Here is a 13,986-nt window from a genome sequence, read left to right as displayed (position 1 = left end):
CCTCAGATTCATGCGTGTACGTAGTACGGATTGGGATGTTTGAATAGACGTCCATGATGGTTGATGTTTGCAAACTTGTGCGTTGTGACCGTCTTGCCTTCCATGTTAGGTAGCGTTTGCGAAATAATCATCGATGTTGTTGTTTGAGCGAAAGTCATGTTTTCTTTATAAGGCACCGTGTAAGTTTTATTCTGTATATCTGAGAAACTCGGAGAATGTGAATTCTGTGGTGTTGTCCCCAATGAATTTTCCACCGCTTCACCTTCCCTAGTGATATCATTTGGGTTTGTTGAATATAGTTCTATGTTGGGGGATGTTTCTATATTACGGTCTTTTGTTCTATTTCGAGTAAAGCTTGCACTTTGTGTACTGGGCACTGTTGGAATTTCGTATTGCATGTCTGCTGAACTCACGAATTGTGATTTCTCTAGTGTCGACCACTTTGAGTTTTCCTCAGACTCGGCTGAGTACGTTGAATGGATTGGGCTGTTTGAATAGACTTCCATGCTGGTTGATGTTTGCAAACTTGTGCCTGGTCTTGTGACATTAATCTCGATGGTCTTCTGTGTAGTTGCCTCGGTTGGTTCTTGTGTTGTGTGTTCTGTTCCTGTAGTTACGGTGGTGGTTGTTTGTATTTTATCGGTTGCTCCGCTCATGCTATTTGTGTGTTCTGTTGTGTTGTCTGTTCTGACTCGTTTCCGGTGGAGGCCTCCATGCTCTCATCTGCTGGCGGGTTTTCGGTTTGTTTAATTGAGCTCTCTGTATTACTAATGGTCGTTCTCCAACCATGGTCTGGTGTTTCAGTTGCGGTGTATATCATCTCTTGTGTACTATGCAATGTTATATCTTCTATTGTTACTCTTGTACTTGCAGTTGTGTGTGCTGTTGCTGCTACTGTGGTTGTCGGTTTGGTTGTCATTTCCGGTGTTGGTGTTGTGGTTGGTATTGTTGTGGTTGTTGCTGGTGTTGTAGTTGTTGGTTTTGGTGTTGTGTTTGTCGTAGTAGTAGTTGTTGTATTGGTTGTTGTCCTGGTTGTTGTTGTGGTTGTGGTTGGTTCTAAACACAAATCCTCATAGCAGCAGGAAAATACGGGTTTTAAATAGCCGTAGTTGCTTTCTGTTCTTTGTGGACATGCTTGGGAAAGACGTTCAAGTTACGTGTGTACTTCATGCTCGTAATATTTTATTTGCTGTGAGATAAATTGAAATTGATGTAAATCCATGGGATAACATTAGAATTTTCAGGTTTTGATGGTGCGAGTCTTGGGGAATTTAGTTTTTGGAAAATTGTTATACGGTCTTATTGCTTCAAACGTTGTAGAATTTCCGATCCTGAATCCTGGTTACTTTAATTTCAAGACATTTAACAAATATTTGGTTCAAATAACGAATGTGTTAAGTCTTTGAATTTATATTGTGCTCCTTGGGTGTGTCGTATTAATGGAAGAGCTGCATAATGGAACTACTGTCAGGGGTTCTTTGAATGATTTAAGTTGTTCACTGCAAGTTTGTTTTCTCTGAATGAGGTGAACCCTGGCAAGTGTTTCTCGAGATCAATAATCTTTTTTTCTCGCAAAGGTCTTTTTGCACAGGTCTGGTCTGCAGTAGTGATGAGGCGGATGCACACAAATAAACAAAGGACAAGAATTCAGTGTGGTGTCATCCCGGGAAGTTTACTATTTACCTCGACACCATTGTGCTTTTAATGGTCGCCTCTCTGTGGACAGGAATAAATTGTATGACAAGGGTTGCACCCGAGAATTGAAAATCAGGGCACGTGAAATCGTCCAAATTTTTTTATGCTTGGAGGAATGTCGGAAAATTCGTCCGTTTTCTGAAAGAGCTGTCCAATGAATGATCTAGCTGTGAAGACCTTATGAGTTTCCTTTCAGGTATTCTTGCCATCGTAGAGTTATAAACACTTAAAAACTTCCGAACTGATTTCTCACGTTGCACTGAACTAAAGGTGCAACGTTGCGAAATTCTAGTTCATCGCGTACGAATTAATGAAAAATAAACCTTATTTTCATGCCGGTCCAAGCAGAAAAGTCCTCAGAGGATTACATTGATAATAGTAGTATGTCCCTTAAGAGTGCCCGAAAAAACCTCAGGAAATTTAATAACTATTATGAATGAATTCCGACTACATATTTAGGAATGCTTCCTTGTCATGAAGAAACACCTGAGCACGCGACCTGCGAAATGACATATTTCGGTAGGTAGGTAACAAGCACACATGATGTTCCACGATAAAGTGATGGGACAGCACCTGAGAAGAACATGCGAAACGGATTCTCACACTTTAATTACGCAGGTTTTGGTGTACTGGATGATGGGTAACCGGTTTCGCACCTCGATTTGACGGCAAACGTTTCTCACATGTATTTCCGACTTTTACGTCCTCTCAACTACTTAACGCTCGAGCCTTTTTTATTCTGAGTGTGAATGATAGGTTTGTTTAAAAAAACGTTATGCTATTGAGATAGTTTTTTTTGCTGTCATCCGAAATTGGTGAGTGTTTAAAGTGCTGCAATGCCCGATTGTCGCACCATTTGTGGCAGGAATTTTGATCCATGGTCAGAAGTATTTGGGGATGAAATGCCTCTTCTAATAGCCTATTCGTCTAAAGCATATCACAAAAACATCGTTAATCATTTGTTCTCCGTGCTCATTAATTCCATGCAAACCTGACCTCATGGTTCTTGCATTCTGATGAAGTGCATTATTGAGTGTATCTGAAAACTAGCGCACTCCATTTGTTTCACTGAGAAACTGAGAATCGACTTAACCTCAATGGGGCTTCTGGAGGATTATTAGCGTTACCTGAACAATCTTTCATAATGTAGCCGGTTTTCATCTGTTTAATTTAATCTAGCTGATGTTTGCCTACAAATGGTAGCTACTTGAATAGGTTATTTCTTTCGCAAGCGTGAAACTTCATCCTCTGGTTGGTATTCAGCTTGATTTCTCCAAATGGATCATTGGACAGAGTTACTTATTTGATCAAAGTACCAAGAATTACCTACAGGCCGGAAAGTAGCCAAGCGAAGTGCACATAATGGAACACTAGGCGTACACTGTCTCTGCGTTTCAATTTCTATGCCTGTGCAGAAGTCTTAATCTCACTAATTGCGGCACAGGGGTCAAGCAAAAATAGGGGCACCGTATGCTTATTCCAGTAGTCTCGACTGTCGGATGGTGCTTCACTGTTATTTGACTTGCCGAGGTGTGTCTCACAGTTGTATCCCTTTGGATTCTCTGAGGTACATACCAAATAACCTCAGTTTGTCCGCATCTGAACATTCACTACTTGAAGAAGTGTGAATGCATCAAGCTACTTTTGGTCTTGCTGATTGTGTCAATCATATAACACTCCAAACAGGACATGACAACAAGTAAAATAAAGCCCAATAAAGAGCAATCCAAACTTCACTGTATTCACATGGGCTTGGCTCCTGGGGAGTAGATGTGACTGCTGCCAAATTTAGGAAATGTTTGAAGATCGGTCCGAATGCACCCAATCTGAAAATATTATACTGTAATCGATCTCAATTTCGTGGGTTAAAGCTTGCTACTAGTTCCAAAGGCCAATTTCTACAGGTTTTCATTAATTCCTTTACTAAAAATTGGCAATTTCGAAAAGTTAGCAGGAGAGAATTAATCGGATATGACAGCAGGAACCCCAGGGTCATCCTAGTCAAAGGCTTGGTAACAAAAACGTTATTTTCACCATTTGTTCATGTTGATCACTTCATTTGGAGCCATAATGAAAACATTAAATGAAATTCTAATTATGCGACCTAGTTCATGTATGAAAAGTAATGAGCGAACATATTGCCCGCCATCTGTCTTTTTCAGCCAGGCGTGCAAGACCTGATTATTTAAATGGGTGATGACAGTCATTCGGCTGTGACAAACCTTCGGTGCCCAACTATCATGTAATCCGAAGGAAGCACTAGGGCTGAGACACAGTCAGGTTGCTCACGCCCACACAGGTGCAGTTGAGGTGTCCGTCGTTGGGCTTTAACTAATGGTCAGTATTTACGTGCCCTATCCATTGATCCATTTTGAGAAAAAATGCTACTACGTTAAACCCTGAGAATGCTACAGCACGTCGGAGACAAACTTAGCTCTTGAATACTATTTATCAACAGCCGCGAAGAGGCGTACACACTTGCATTGATTGTGAATGCAGTGCCAAATGCATCAGTGACATTACTCAGCGACACTGTGCAGGGTGCAGGTTGTTGCTGTAGTTCGTAATGGTAAACAAATTTCACATCTGTGAAAATCGTCGCCTGTGGACACTAAAGCCATCAGGTGGTTATTATGGATGCAGAATGTAACGGGGTGATGTTTTTGAAAATGCTTTCAGCAAAACTTTTATGGTGTTCATTTTTTCACGCATGCAAAAAACTATGTTTTTCACGCATGCCCTGCACATGTTCATGAGACTGGACCAGATTTTTGCTGTGAATTTCAAAATCGTAACAACATTTTGACCGCCACTTCCATATGCCCATTCACAAAGGAGACCTTAGGTTAAGACTAAAGCACAATTAAATCTGTTAACTGAGAACCTTTGGTTCTTTCAGATTGCCATGGTGCGAGTGAATAAACCTCTATTTGGCTGCCAGCGGAACCAAACGTACGCTGGAATCCACAACCGGCCGCGACAGTACTCCATCTAACTAATGGGGTTTTGTTGAGAAATAGGACCACAACTCATAGAGAAGCACGAAAGATGACAGGGGTAAAGGAGCGACTTACTAAACAGACCTCGCAATTAGGATATATAGAACCCCGATGTGAAAGTCGATGAAAGTTGTAGCACCTCAGTGATTCGTCAAAAAGCATTGTTGCAAAAAAATTTCTAACTTTCAGGTTCGTCTTCAGTCACATAACTGCTTTGAATCTCAATATTTATATTTGATTGCCATAATTGGAATTCAATCCTTATGTTATAAACGCCGTCACTCGTCAGCTAATAAATTCACCGGTGTGGTCACATGTCAGGACGCATGACTTTCAGGTCACTCATACACAAGACTATTCCCTGTTATCATTTGCTGTTTTGCAGGAAGTATGGAACAACACTGATTCAGCATGCGTCGCCTGTCGACCACATTACGGCGAATCTATCGAAAACAGACAAACACATGACTGTAAATGGCACCCGTCTTAATATGGCGATATATGGCATAGGAGTTTCTGCGCAATAGGTCGACAAATTAGTTGATGAAGAGGATCTCATTTGCGCCTGAACATTTTGGAATATCACTGCTGTAAATAGTTGTATTGGGAAGTAGATTGGTTTGACGATTCTGAGACATAAATTCGGAGGGGAAATGTAAGGGTAGGTGCTCGTGTTTGCGACTCAGTTTAATAACCGAATCGTCTGTATCTTGCCCTGGAAACTTAATGAACAGCTTTTGATTACCTGTCGTTTGTTGTGCAAATACCCGGATGCTATATGCATTTGGCTGAATTACTGACAAACCTACTTAACGAATAAAGCGACCAAGCGATCAAGGCATAATGACTGAATCAAAGTGTTTTATTCAACGGCATCAACACACTGTCCATACATGACGGCATCTAACATGTTTCTCCGTATGTACAAGGCTTCCAATATTGGAGAGAATGGTAACAGTTCTGCTTAATCAGTTCGTGGCCCAACCATTCATGAAGCTTGGCAGTGCTGCTACGAATGTTTCATTATCAACTACGGCTTTTTCTCAGCGCTGCCCCATTTTGTAGCAGTTCGCTGTCTATGTCAGTTCAGCTCGTGGCAAGATGCTAAGAATCTCAGGCGATCACTCGACCACCAAATCTTAAGACCTTGTTGGGGAGCCACGTTAAAGCTCGAGATTGTTAAGCTGTTTTATTGTGTGTGTATTCGTGAGTCTTAGTTTCGGTCAGACTCGGTCAAACTGAACCGCACAGCCACCGATGAGACACGATATTTGGTGGTTCAGATAGTATTACCCGTTTTGATGAACCAACTGGTGACATTTAGGCTGATGTTGCCTCTCATGTACACCCGTTTTTTGTAATTGCCTCACAATGGGCGTTAAAACTGCACCCGGTTTCCTTTCTTCTCCAGGAATAGATATAGAAAAATGAATACTAAGCCGTGATATGCCCTGTCTGGTTAGTGCAAAGGATCATTACTCCCTATTTGGGAGATTTATCAAAAATTCAACCGGCAAAGGTTTGTGGACAAAGATGGTAATGCTTCTCAGCATACAGCTTCCTTATGTAGCTGAACATCAGGAATACGTGTAAAACGTTGGAAGGATGTGGGTTATCAGTGTCATGGGCCAGATAACTAGAAAAATAAAACGTCGGCTTGCTTCCCAAATGACTCAAATTGAATTGCCAAATGATTACCTTGTGTACACATTGTGCTAGATCGAATAGCCGTCAGAATGGAATTTTCTGGCACACTGAGGAAAAGGCGGTGCGAGCCTGATGTTCGACCTAAAAGAAAACACTGATGATCCATTTGCGCTGGTCACTAAGTTTACGAAAACCCTTAATAGGATAAATCAACCAAACTTTTGAACTATTTCAACTCTCTCAGTAAAATCACAATTGTGGTGAATCCATCAAGTGGTACGTTTCAGCACCGAAAAAATGACAAACTGGTTTAAATTACATGATTGCATGAGGGCAGTTCTTTCAGGAGGTAGAATAATCCTGAGAGTACTGGCACTTGCGTCTGCTGTGAAACAAGACACGGGAAGGTCAGGATGAAGTGTCCAGACCTCGAAAGAAGGGTACCAAGTGGCGAAAGATGGATCACTTCCCCAGACATTATGTGACCATGAAATCGTTGAAGCCACGCAGAGTATTCTAGCTTTGCCTAAATGGTGTCGGAGATCGCGCTGGTGTAGAGACGTTGTGGTCAGATATTCTCATTCGTGGCAACTTCTGACAATGTAAGATTAATACGGGAGTGGCTGCAAACATTACAGGCAACTGCACTAGAGCTACTAAAATCGATGAACCTGCTGTCGCTCTGCGTAGGAAGGACGGATCACAAAGAAGCGAGATGTACGAACTCGAATATAGGGTAGTATTGCGGACAGTACTCACAGAAGAAACCGCGAAGCATCACAGCATGAATAGAATGTAAGACGATAAATTGACAGGCTTGTGTAAGTCGGCTTGTAATCAGTCGAGCTACCTCGTGACAATGCGCTGTTATTTATGCAGCTGCTTCAGTCGAGTGTGGCAAGTCAAGCCGACTAAAATCCACCTGATCTCACCAACCCTTAGCCCATCAGAGCTCATACTTAATAACCTGGTGTCATGACTACGTGAACCATACCTTTCATGCATCATTAACTGGTAATTTTCACTCTATATTTTCAGCTTATGGACTAAAAGATTAGAAGAAGACGGATCACAAAGAAGCGAGATGTACGAACTCGAATATAGGGTAGTATTGCGGACAGTACTCACAGAAGAAACCGCGAAGCATCACAGCATGAATAGAATGTAAGACGATAAATTGACAGGCTTGTGTAAGTCGGCTTGTAATCAGTCGAGCTACCTCGTGACAATGCGCTGTTATTTATGCAGCTGCTTCAGTCGAGTGTGGCAAGTCAAGCCGACTAAAATCCACCTGATCTCACCAACCCTTAGCCCATCAGAGCTCATACTTAATAACCTGGTGTCATGACTACGTGAACCATACCTTTCATGCATCATTAACTGGTAATTTTCACTCTATATTTTCAGCTTATGGACTAAAAGTATTAGAAGAATAGAGCGTAAAATATGCCCCTCTATTCCATCTCCCTTCTAATCTCGACATTAAACCTATCTACTCTTGCACAACGTCGTAGAGACCAGTGAAATTTGCGAAAGTCATTTCATCCAGCACGACATTCAGTGACAATATTGAGCACTTATTATTTTGGATAGTTATAAGAGATTTCACCGTTCTCAATCTGTCCTGAAACTCGGTGAGACTGATGACTTATTCGGTTGGCCTGAAGTTGTCTTGTTTCAAAAACGAAAATTCGCTCAGCAGTACACTCCTTGATTATCTAGCAAATTTTTCGAAAACTTAGACTTGCGTGTAGTCTGATATAATTTCTGACGGTCTAACTTCAGTCTTGAATGAAAACTGAGTACTCGGGTATGAGATTTGTTGCGATTTTTACGTAGTGTGAACTGTCTTAGATTAGAAATTTCTCCCACTGTTCTGCAAATGTACAGAACACGAGACATTCGAAATGAACGTATATTCACGTTGCCGGAAGACGTTTGCGTTGGATATTGCCACGTGTTGCACGACAGAAGAGTGCTCCCTAGTCTCATTCCCTCGGGATTCTCACATGTGAGCATTTCTAGGCTGTCATTCAATTTAAAAGCGTCTGGTGGAGCACCTGAATCATGGCCATTTTCACCCAGTTACTGGTTGTAAAACATAGGTGGTTGTGTCAAGCTAACTTAAAAAAACTTTCCAATCCCGACCTCATTACTTGAACACATTCTACGATACCAACCTCTGAATTCGGTCGCCCAGTGCTAGCATAGATGACGAATATTAGGAGCTCGAAGTTGCTCCAGGAGTTTCTTCAATTAACTGTCTCCTGTTAGGTGGGTTCCATCATCACGACAGATCGTCTTGTAGCTCACTCAAAACTATCGTTTTCATTTGCGTCTTACCATCCACCTAACTTGCACAGTGTGCCCGGGTGTCGATTACTGCCTGTCTGCAACACTACTACGATTAGCAGAACTCTTGCTATCGAGCGCTTAATTCCTTATAGTTATGAGGGAAGCAGGCCATGTTAGAGTGGTTGGAAAAGAGAAGGTTTTAGAGGACCTTATGTCATTAAGGGGGCGATCGGAACAGGGGGCCTTTAGGCTTGGAGAAAATGAATATGAACACAATCGGTCATCATATCGAAGTAAGTTGTCGGAAAAGGAATCAACCCGACGTTAATTGCGAACCTTCTCTGACATAAGCCCAGCAAACAGTGGTAAGCGGTACTTAGCTAAGCAGTTGGGCCAGGAAACGACCACAAGCGCATCGTTGCGTTCGGATGCGTGTCATGATCTATAGGGTTTTCGAACAGCCGCAAGCAAGATCACGTGGGCTAGAGCCATGGTGACTCAGCCCTTGATTTGAAGGAAGCCGCTTTCAATTCACTTTTTCATGTCATAATCTGCCGCTCAATCATCTTTGAAACCGAAAACTATGCTTTCTTTGGAAGACTGTAGTTGGATATACGTATTACGTGTCCCCACCACCTTACCATAGCAAGCTTATTCTGCTGCTCTAAATAATTAGATCCACTACCAACTAGCCGCTTACACCCCAGGTCAGTGCTTATTCGCTGTAGCCAGCTAAATCTTGCCTCGCCATGAAGAGAGTCAGGTCATACGGCCGCAGAGGAAGACCGCTCTTGTTGCTTTTTACAGATCACTCCTTAGGTTTGGCGAATTTCGGTTCCAACGCCATAAATAGCGCCATTTGGCGAAATGTGCTCGCGCATTGATTATTAGTGCAGCAACATCAGCATTTAGAATATGGCACATTTCATTTAGCTGACGGGATAAACGAATTGATAAAAAAACACGGTGTTTACTCGGGAGTATTAGAAAAGTTCAAAGGAACTTGAAATCTCGAAGTACGGACTCCAAATCTGAGGTTGCGAAGCGCATACTGAAATGTGGGGTAACCTGTGATTGTTGGCCAACTTGTTTGCATGTCAAAGCATTCGCCAAACACCAAAGCTTTGTCCTCCTCATAGTTAGAATGATATTTCGTCCGATGTGCTTTCGATATCTAGATTCATGTTCCCTTGAGTTGTGCACGCCGTGGGAAAATTGAACGAAGACTATAGAGTGGACAGTCCTGAAGATATTCACTAGTTATCAGGAAACATCTGGACAAGTCACTGTGCATCTAAACGCGACCAGAGTCTTGGGAATAAGGGATACGAAGGACATTTACAGAAGTCAAGGGTATTCTTCTTTGGCCAACAGTGTTTAGAACAGCTAGTATAACAGCAGATCCAGCAGCTGCAGATGCCATACACAGCGTTTCAGGAAGAGTTAAGTTGACTTGTGAAATCTAACTTTTTGTACCAAAACATGGCCAACAAAGTAATGTGAGTGCTTCCTGAAATCACCGGGGTAAGTCAGGTATAGATAAAGCCTAAGAATTTTCTCAAAAGTCAACAGCAGACTGTGAAGATCATTTGCCATTTGAATGAAGACTGCCTACATCGGGACTGGTAAAACTACCCACAAAAGACTCCACCATTTTGGAGTTCAACAGAGTCTTCAATAAGTCTTGAAAATACCATGGATAGAAGGCTCACTTGTGTCGTATTATGCCACAGTAATCTTTTTCAAACAAGTGTTCTAGTGATGCTTCAATCGTATATAAAATCCAGCTCATCGGCACCACGAAGTCTTGATCAGGATTTCGTGCAAGGTTTGATTTCACCAGCTTAATTTCAATGGGAGCATTCCAGAATTACACCGGCAGTCTGACTAAAATGTCCACTCTTGTCAGCCTTCACGGTAGTTCACTGAGTTTTGACGAGGCCCGCTGGATAGCAGGCAAACTTGTAAACTTTCAAATTCATTAAATTCAGAAACTTCTGAACATGAGATAAGATAGCTGACCTAAGTACCTACGTATCTACTTTGATCAAAACACACTGACTAACAGATTATGACTCACCACTCTGCACAGAAAAGCGGTGTCAATTTTCCCGTCTCGGCCAATGCGGTTGCTGGATACAGATATTATTCTCAGGTAGTTCAAAGCGCTTCGGTATTTACAAAAAGCAAAGCGCGCCTGATTAGCGTTGTGATACGCAACCAACCAAGTTTGTTATCAGGGGTTTCTCACTAGGATGTCGCCTGGCAGAACATTAGTAAATGAATTCCAGCTCCTGCCAAATTTGCTCACTATGAACAGATAGGGTGTGAAACTTTCGCTGCCATCCATAGTTTCAAAGAGGATCTCAAAACATAACTAGAACGATCCTACCTAGAATCAATCAGTTGACAGAATGTCACCCAAGGAATGGATCTTGGAAATGCCCCTTGTGTGGCCCTGAAACCATTTTATTGGTTGAAAAAATACTGATAATTTCCTCCACATGGTTGGTTACAACACTGTTTCCGTTGCAAGAAGTTGATCAGGCCACTGTTCACTGCCCCAAAACAAATTTGAATAAAAGACTTGTCCGATGCAGCTGCACAGTTCAATTAATAAGAATAAACGAGTCCTTCCCGGGAAGTTGAGCAATATGTTAAGAATGGATTTATGACTAGCAAGTGCGGAAGAGCAGTTCAAGCCTTATTCTGTCATTCACTTCATTAATTCTGTCCTACTTGCATGGGCGTAATACACTAGGGATGGGATAATCATAAACTAAAGGTTTAGTTTCTTTCCAGGTGAGTCTCCCGTCAAAACCAAAACGATATGCGAATGAGTTATCTTACTTGTCAAAATAACCGTGCATTCCAAGGACGGACAGTTTAAAAGCAATGAGTTTTCAGAGGTTCCATTGTCCACGGTTTGCCGCTATCGTTCATTTTGAACAGTATCGCACTTAAATATTCGCAAACTGTGTGGTAGGATGCGAATATGCGAGTGCCTTAGAATTTTTGAAGACGGTGTCAACAAGACGACTGGGTCGTTCACAAGTTCTCTGGCATACCCGTTGTTTCAAGTACATTGAATATTGTCGTGAACCGACATAACTGCCGAATATGAATCAAAATACCCACTGGCCACATTTCCCATGACATAAATCGTTTGATCACGGTGAACATGCCACACGTTTCTGACTGCCGGAGCTAATTATGACGCAGGAATGACCGGGAAGACATGCCAGAGAGTCCACGCCGGAGTAGACGCCACTCGATGTTGTGTAATTTGTCATGCTCTCTTTTAGTGATTTGTGAAAAGTGGTACACGTCAGCTCTTTGAGCAGATCCAGCAGATGTTGTGGGTGGCTGCATACTTCTTCCTTTTCTAGGTAAGGATGAGGGTCTCGGGGGAATAAAATCCATCGGCAAAACTAAGGGGTTCGACTAAACCCACGGTTGTCTGATGCTTCACATCCACATAAATCGCCCTTTCATCTTTTAGATATTGATCAATACGTCAGCTCTTCTTAGCGGCGTTCTCATAAGACTGTGCGTTATACAAACCTGGGGGCTTCTGTACTCCAGAATAATCGGTAGATGAGGCAATCTCATCAAGAGAAATCGATTGAGGAGATTCCGAAATGTAGCAAACGCTAAGCTGAAATAAAGCATTCGCTGAGGAATGGCAAAAAAGTGTCTACCACAAAGCTACATGGTACTTGAGGTCTCATCAACCTCAAAGCCAGTCTTGCTGTAAACATCTGGCGATTCAGATAATACTGTATCAGAATATGCAAAAGGCGGAATCGTCTTGATCTATTGAGATGAGAGATTCTTGCTCAACTGGATAGCCGATGGTAGTTGCTTGTGTGCGGGAAGAAAACTCAGAGGTGGGTATCTGTTCATTTTTTCCGTTTACGTGTCAACCGACACGTAATCCTGATGCGACATCTAACAGATTAGATATAGTTTCGGTTGACGTGGGGTTTAATGCACACCTGGGGCATGATATAACTTCTGCGCCTCGTTTGGGTGGCAGCGCTGGATCCGACTGGGTGCGCACAAACAACTGCAGCAGACTGTTCTGCAGTGCCAATTTACGAAATCATCGAAAGCATCTGGCCACATGGTTTCCTGCAACAACGTGCCAACTCCGAGCCAAAATTAATCATAAGGTACAGGTAAACCACTAGCCAACTGCCGCTTGTTTTGCAACATATATGTGCATCTCAAGCATCCGGACATTATACCAGGGATAACCACCGTGGTGGGTCTCCACAAGCAATGGATGTATGTCAGAAGGACGTGGTCACAAACGTTCTCTGAAGCGCCACGGAGCACCGGGTTTGCATGAGGTATCACTAGAACTGTTCAATTTTGGAGGTGAAGATCTCCTTCAGGGTTTGTCTGATTTATCTCGCTCTATCACCGGAAGCACATTGTCTCAGAAAACTGGAAAATCAAGGAAATCCTAGAACCAGATCGTAAAGCTTCACGTAATAACACCGATATTATTCCAGCGGATTGCGATCAGTTGATCCAGCTGACTACTGGTGTGGCCTACGAACATCTGAACTGATCATCCCGACATTCACAAACAACACAAAAGTGGTACCACTGATTATACCACCTAAATTCACACGTGAAATTACGTGGATTGAAATTCCGTTGCTGAGAAATGTGAATGAATTTCGGACCACCATCCAAGTGTTAGATTATAGGAAACAAGCTTCATAACCGTTACTTCAACGGACCCCGGTCGGTTCCTCTTATGCCGAAGATTCAATGACTGAAGTTTGCACATCCGATGATTGTTGGTCTGTTCACCTCGACACCCTCCTCACAATAATAATAAACCTGGGTGCCTTCAGCTCAACACATTATCTTGAAAAATATCACAAACGCCAGATTCGGCTGAGATTCTGTTGAGTCTGTCGTTCAAACCAAGCTGATGTGCAAGTCAGTGTATTCGGATTATTCCGTAACGTTTCAAGTGGAACGAATTATGGGAAACTGTGTGCGTTTGACGAGCCCGAATAACGCCGGATATACTTCAGCAGTCCTGTTAGTGGTGTCCTCTTTAAGTAAATAATGGATTAGTTTCTGCATCGTGTGAGGCATATGATGTGCGTTTGCTTGTTGTACGGGGATTTCTTTCCCCAACCGTTGTAGTGATAATTTGGAAGTGTGGTCTGTGTACGCCTTTTATTCCTTTCTTGCAATAAATCCACCGTCTTTCAATGCAAACGGTTAACTGGTGTGGATGAAATATCTGGCGGATTTACCCGTTCGTAAACGAAAAATGTCTGGGTACAGTGTGATTGCTGGTATAATTATCGGGGGGGGGGGG

General features: G+C 42.4%; 2 protein-coding genes across 2 annotated transcripts in view; both read right to left on the bottom strand.

Annotated features, from left to right (window-relative positions):
* Window positions 1-8: 8 nt before the first annotated feature.
* Window positions 9-656, bottom strand: T265_06589 (hypothetical protein; the record flags this gene model as incomplete). Its single annotated transcript, XM_009171892.1, has 1 exon — window positions 9-656. One exon carries the CDS (start codon window positions 654-656, stop codon window positions 9-11), a length of 648 nt encoding a protein of 215 aa, XP_009170156.1.
* A 1,023-nt stretch (window positions 657-1,679) lies between these two features.
* Window positions 1,680-13,986, bottom strand: part of T265_06588 (hypothetical protein) — a gene marked incomplete at both ends in the record, with an annotated part of 18,875 nt that continues 6,568 nt past the window's right edge. Inside the window, one exon of the mRNA XM_009171891.1 lies at window positions 1,680-1,716. Coding sequence (XP_009170155.1) covers window positions 1,680-1,716 — 37 coding nt within the window. The remainder of the gene's footprint in view (window positions 1,717-13,986) is intronic.

This window comes from Opisthorchis viverrini (assembly GCF_000715545.1).
Source record: "Opisthorchis viverrini unplaced genomic scaffold opera_v5_138, whole genome shotgun sequence".
Lineage (NCBI taxonomy): Eukaryota > Metazoa > Platyhelminthes > Trematoda > Opisthorchiida > Opisthorchiidae > Opisthorchis > Opisthorchis viverrini.
This window is presented reverse-complemented; position numbering and strand designations above follow the sequence as displayed.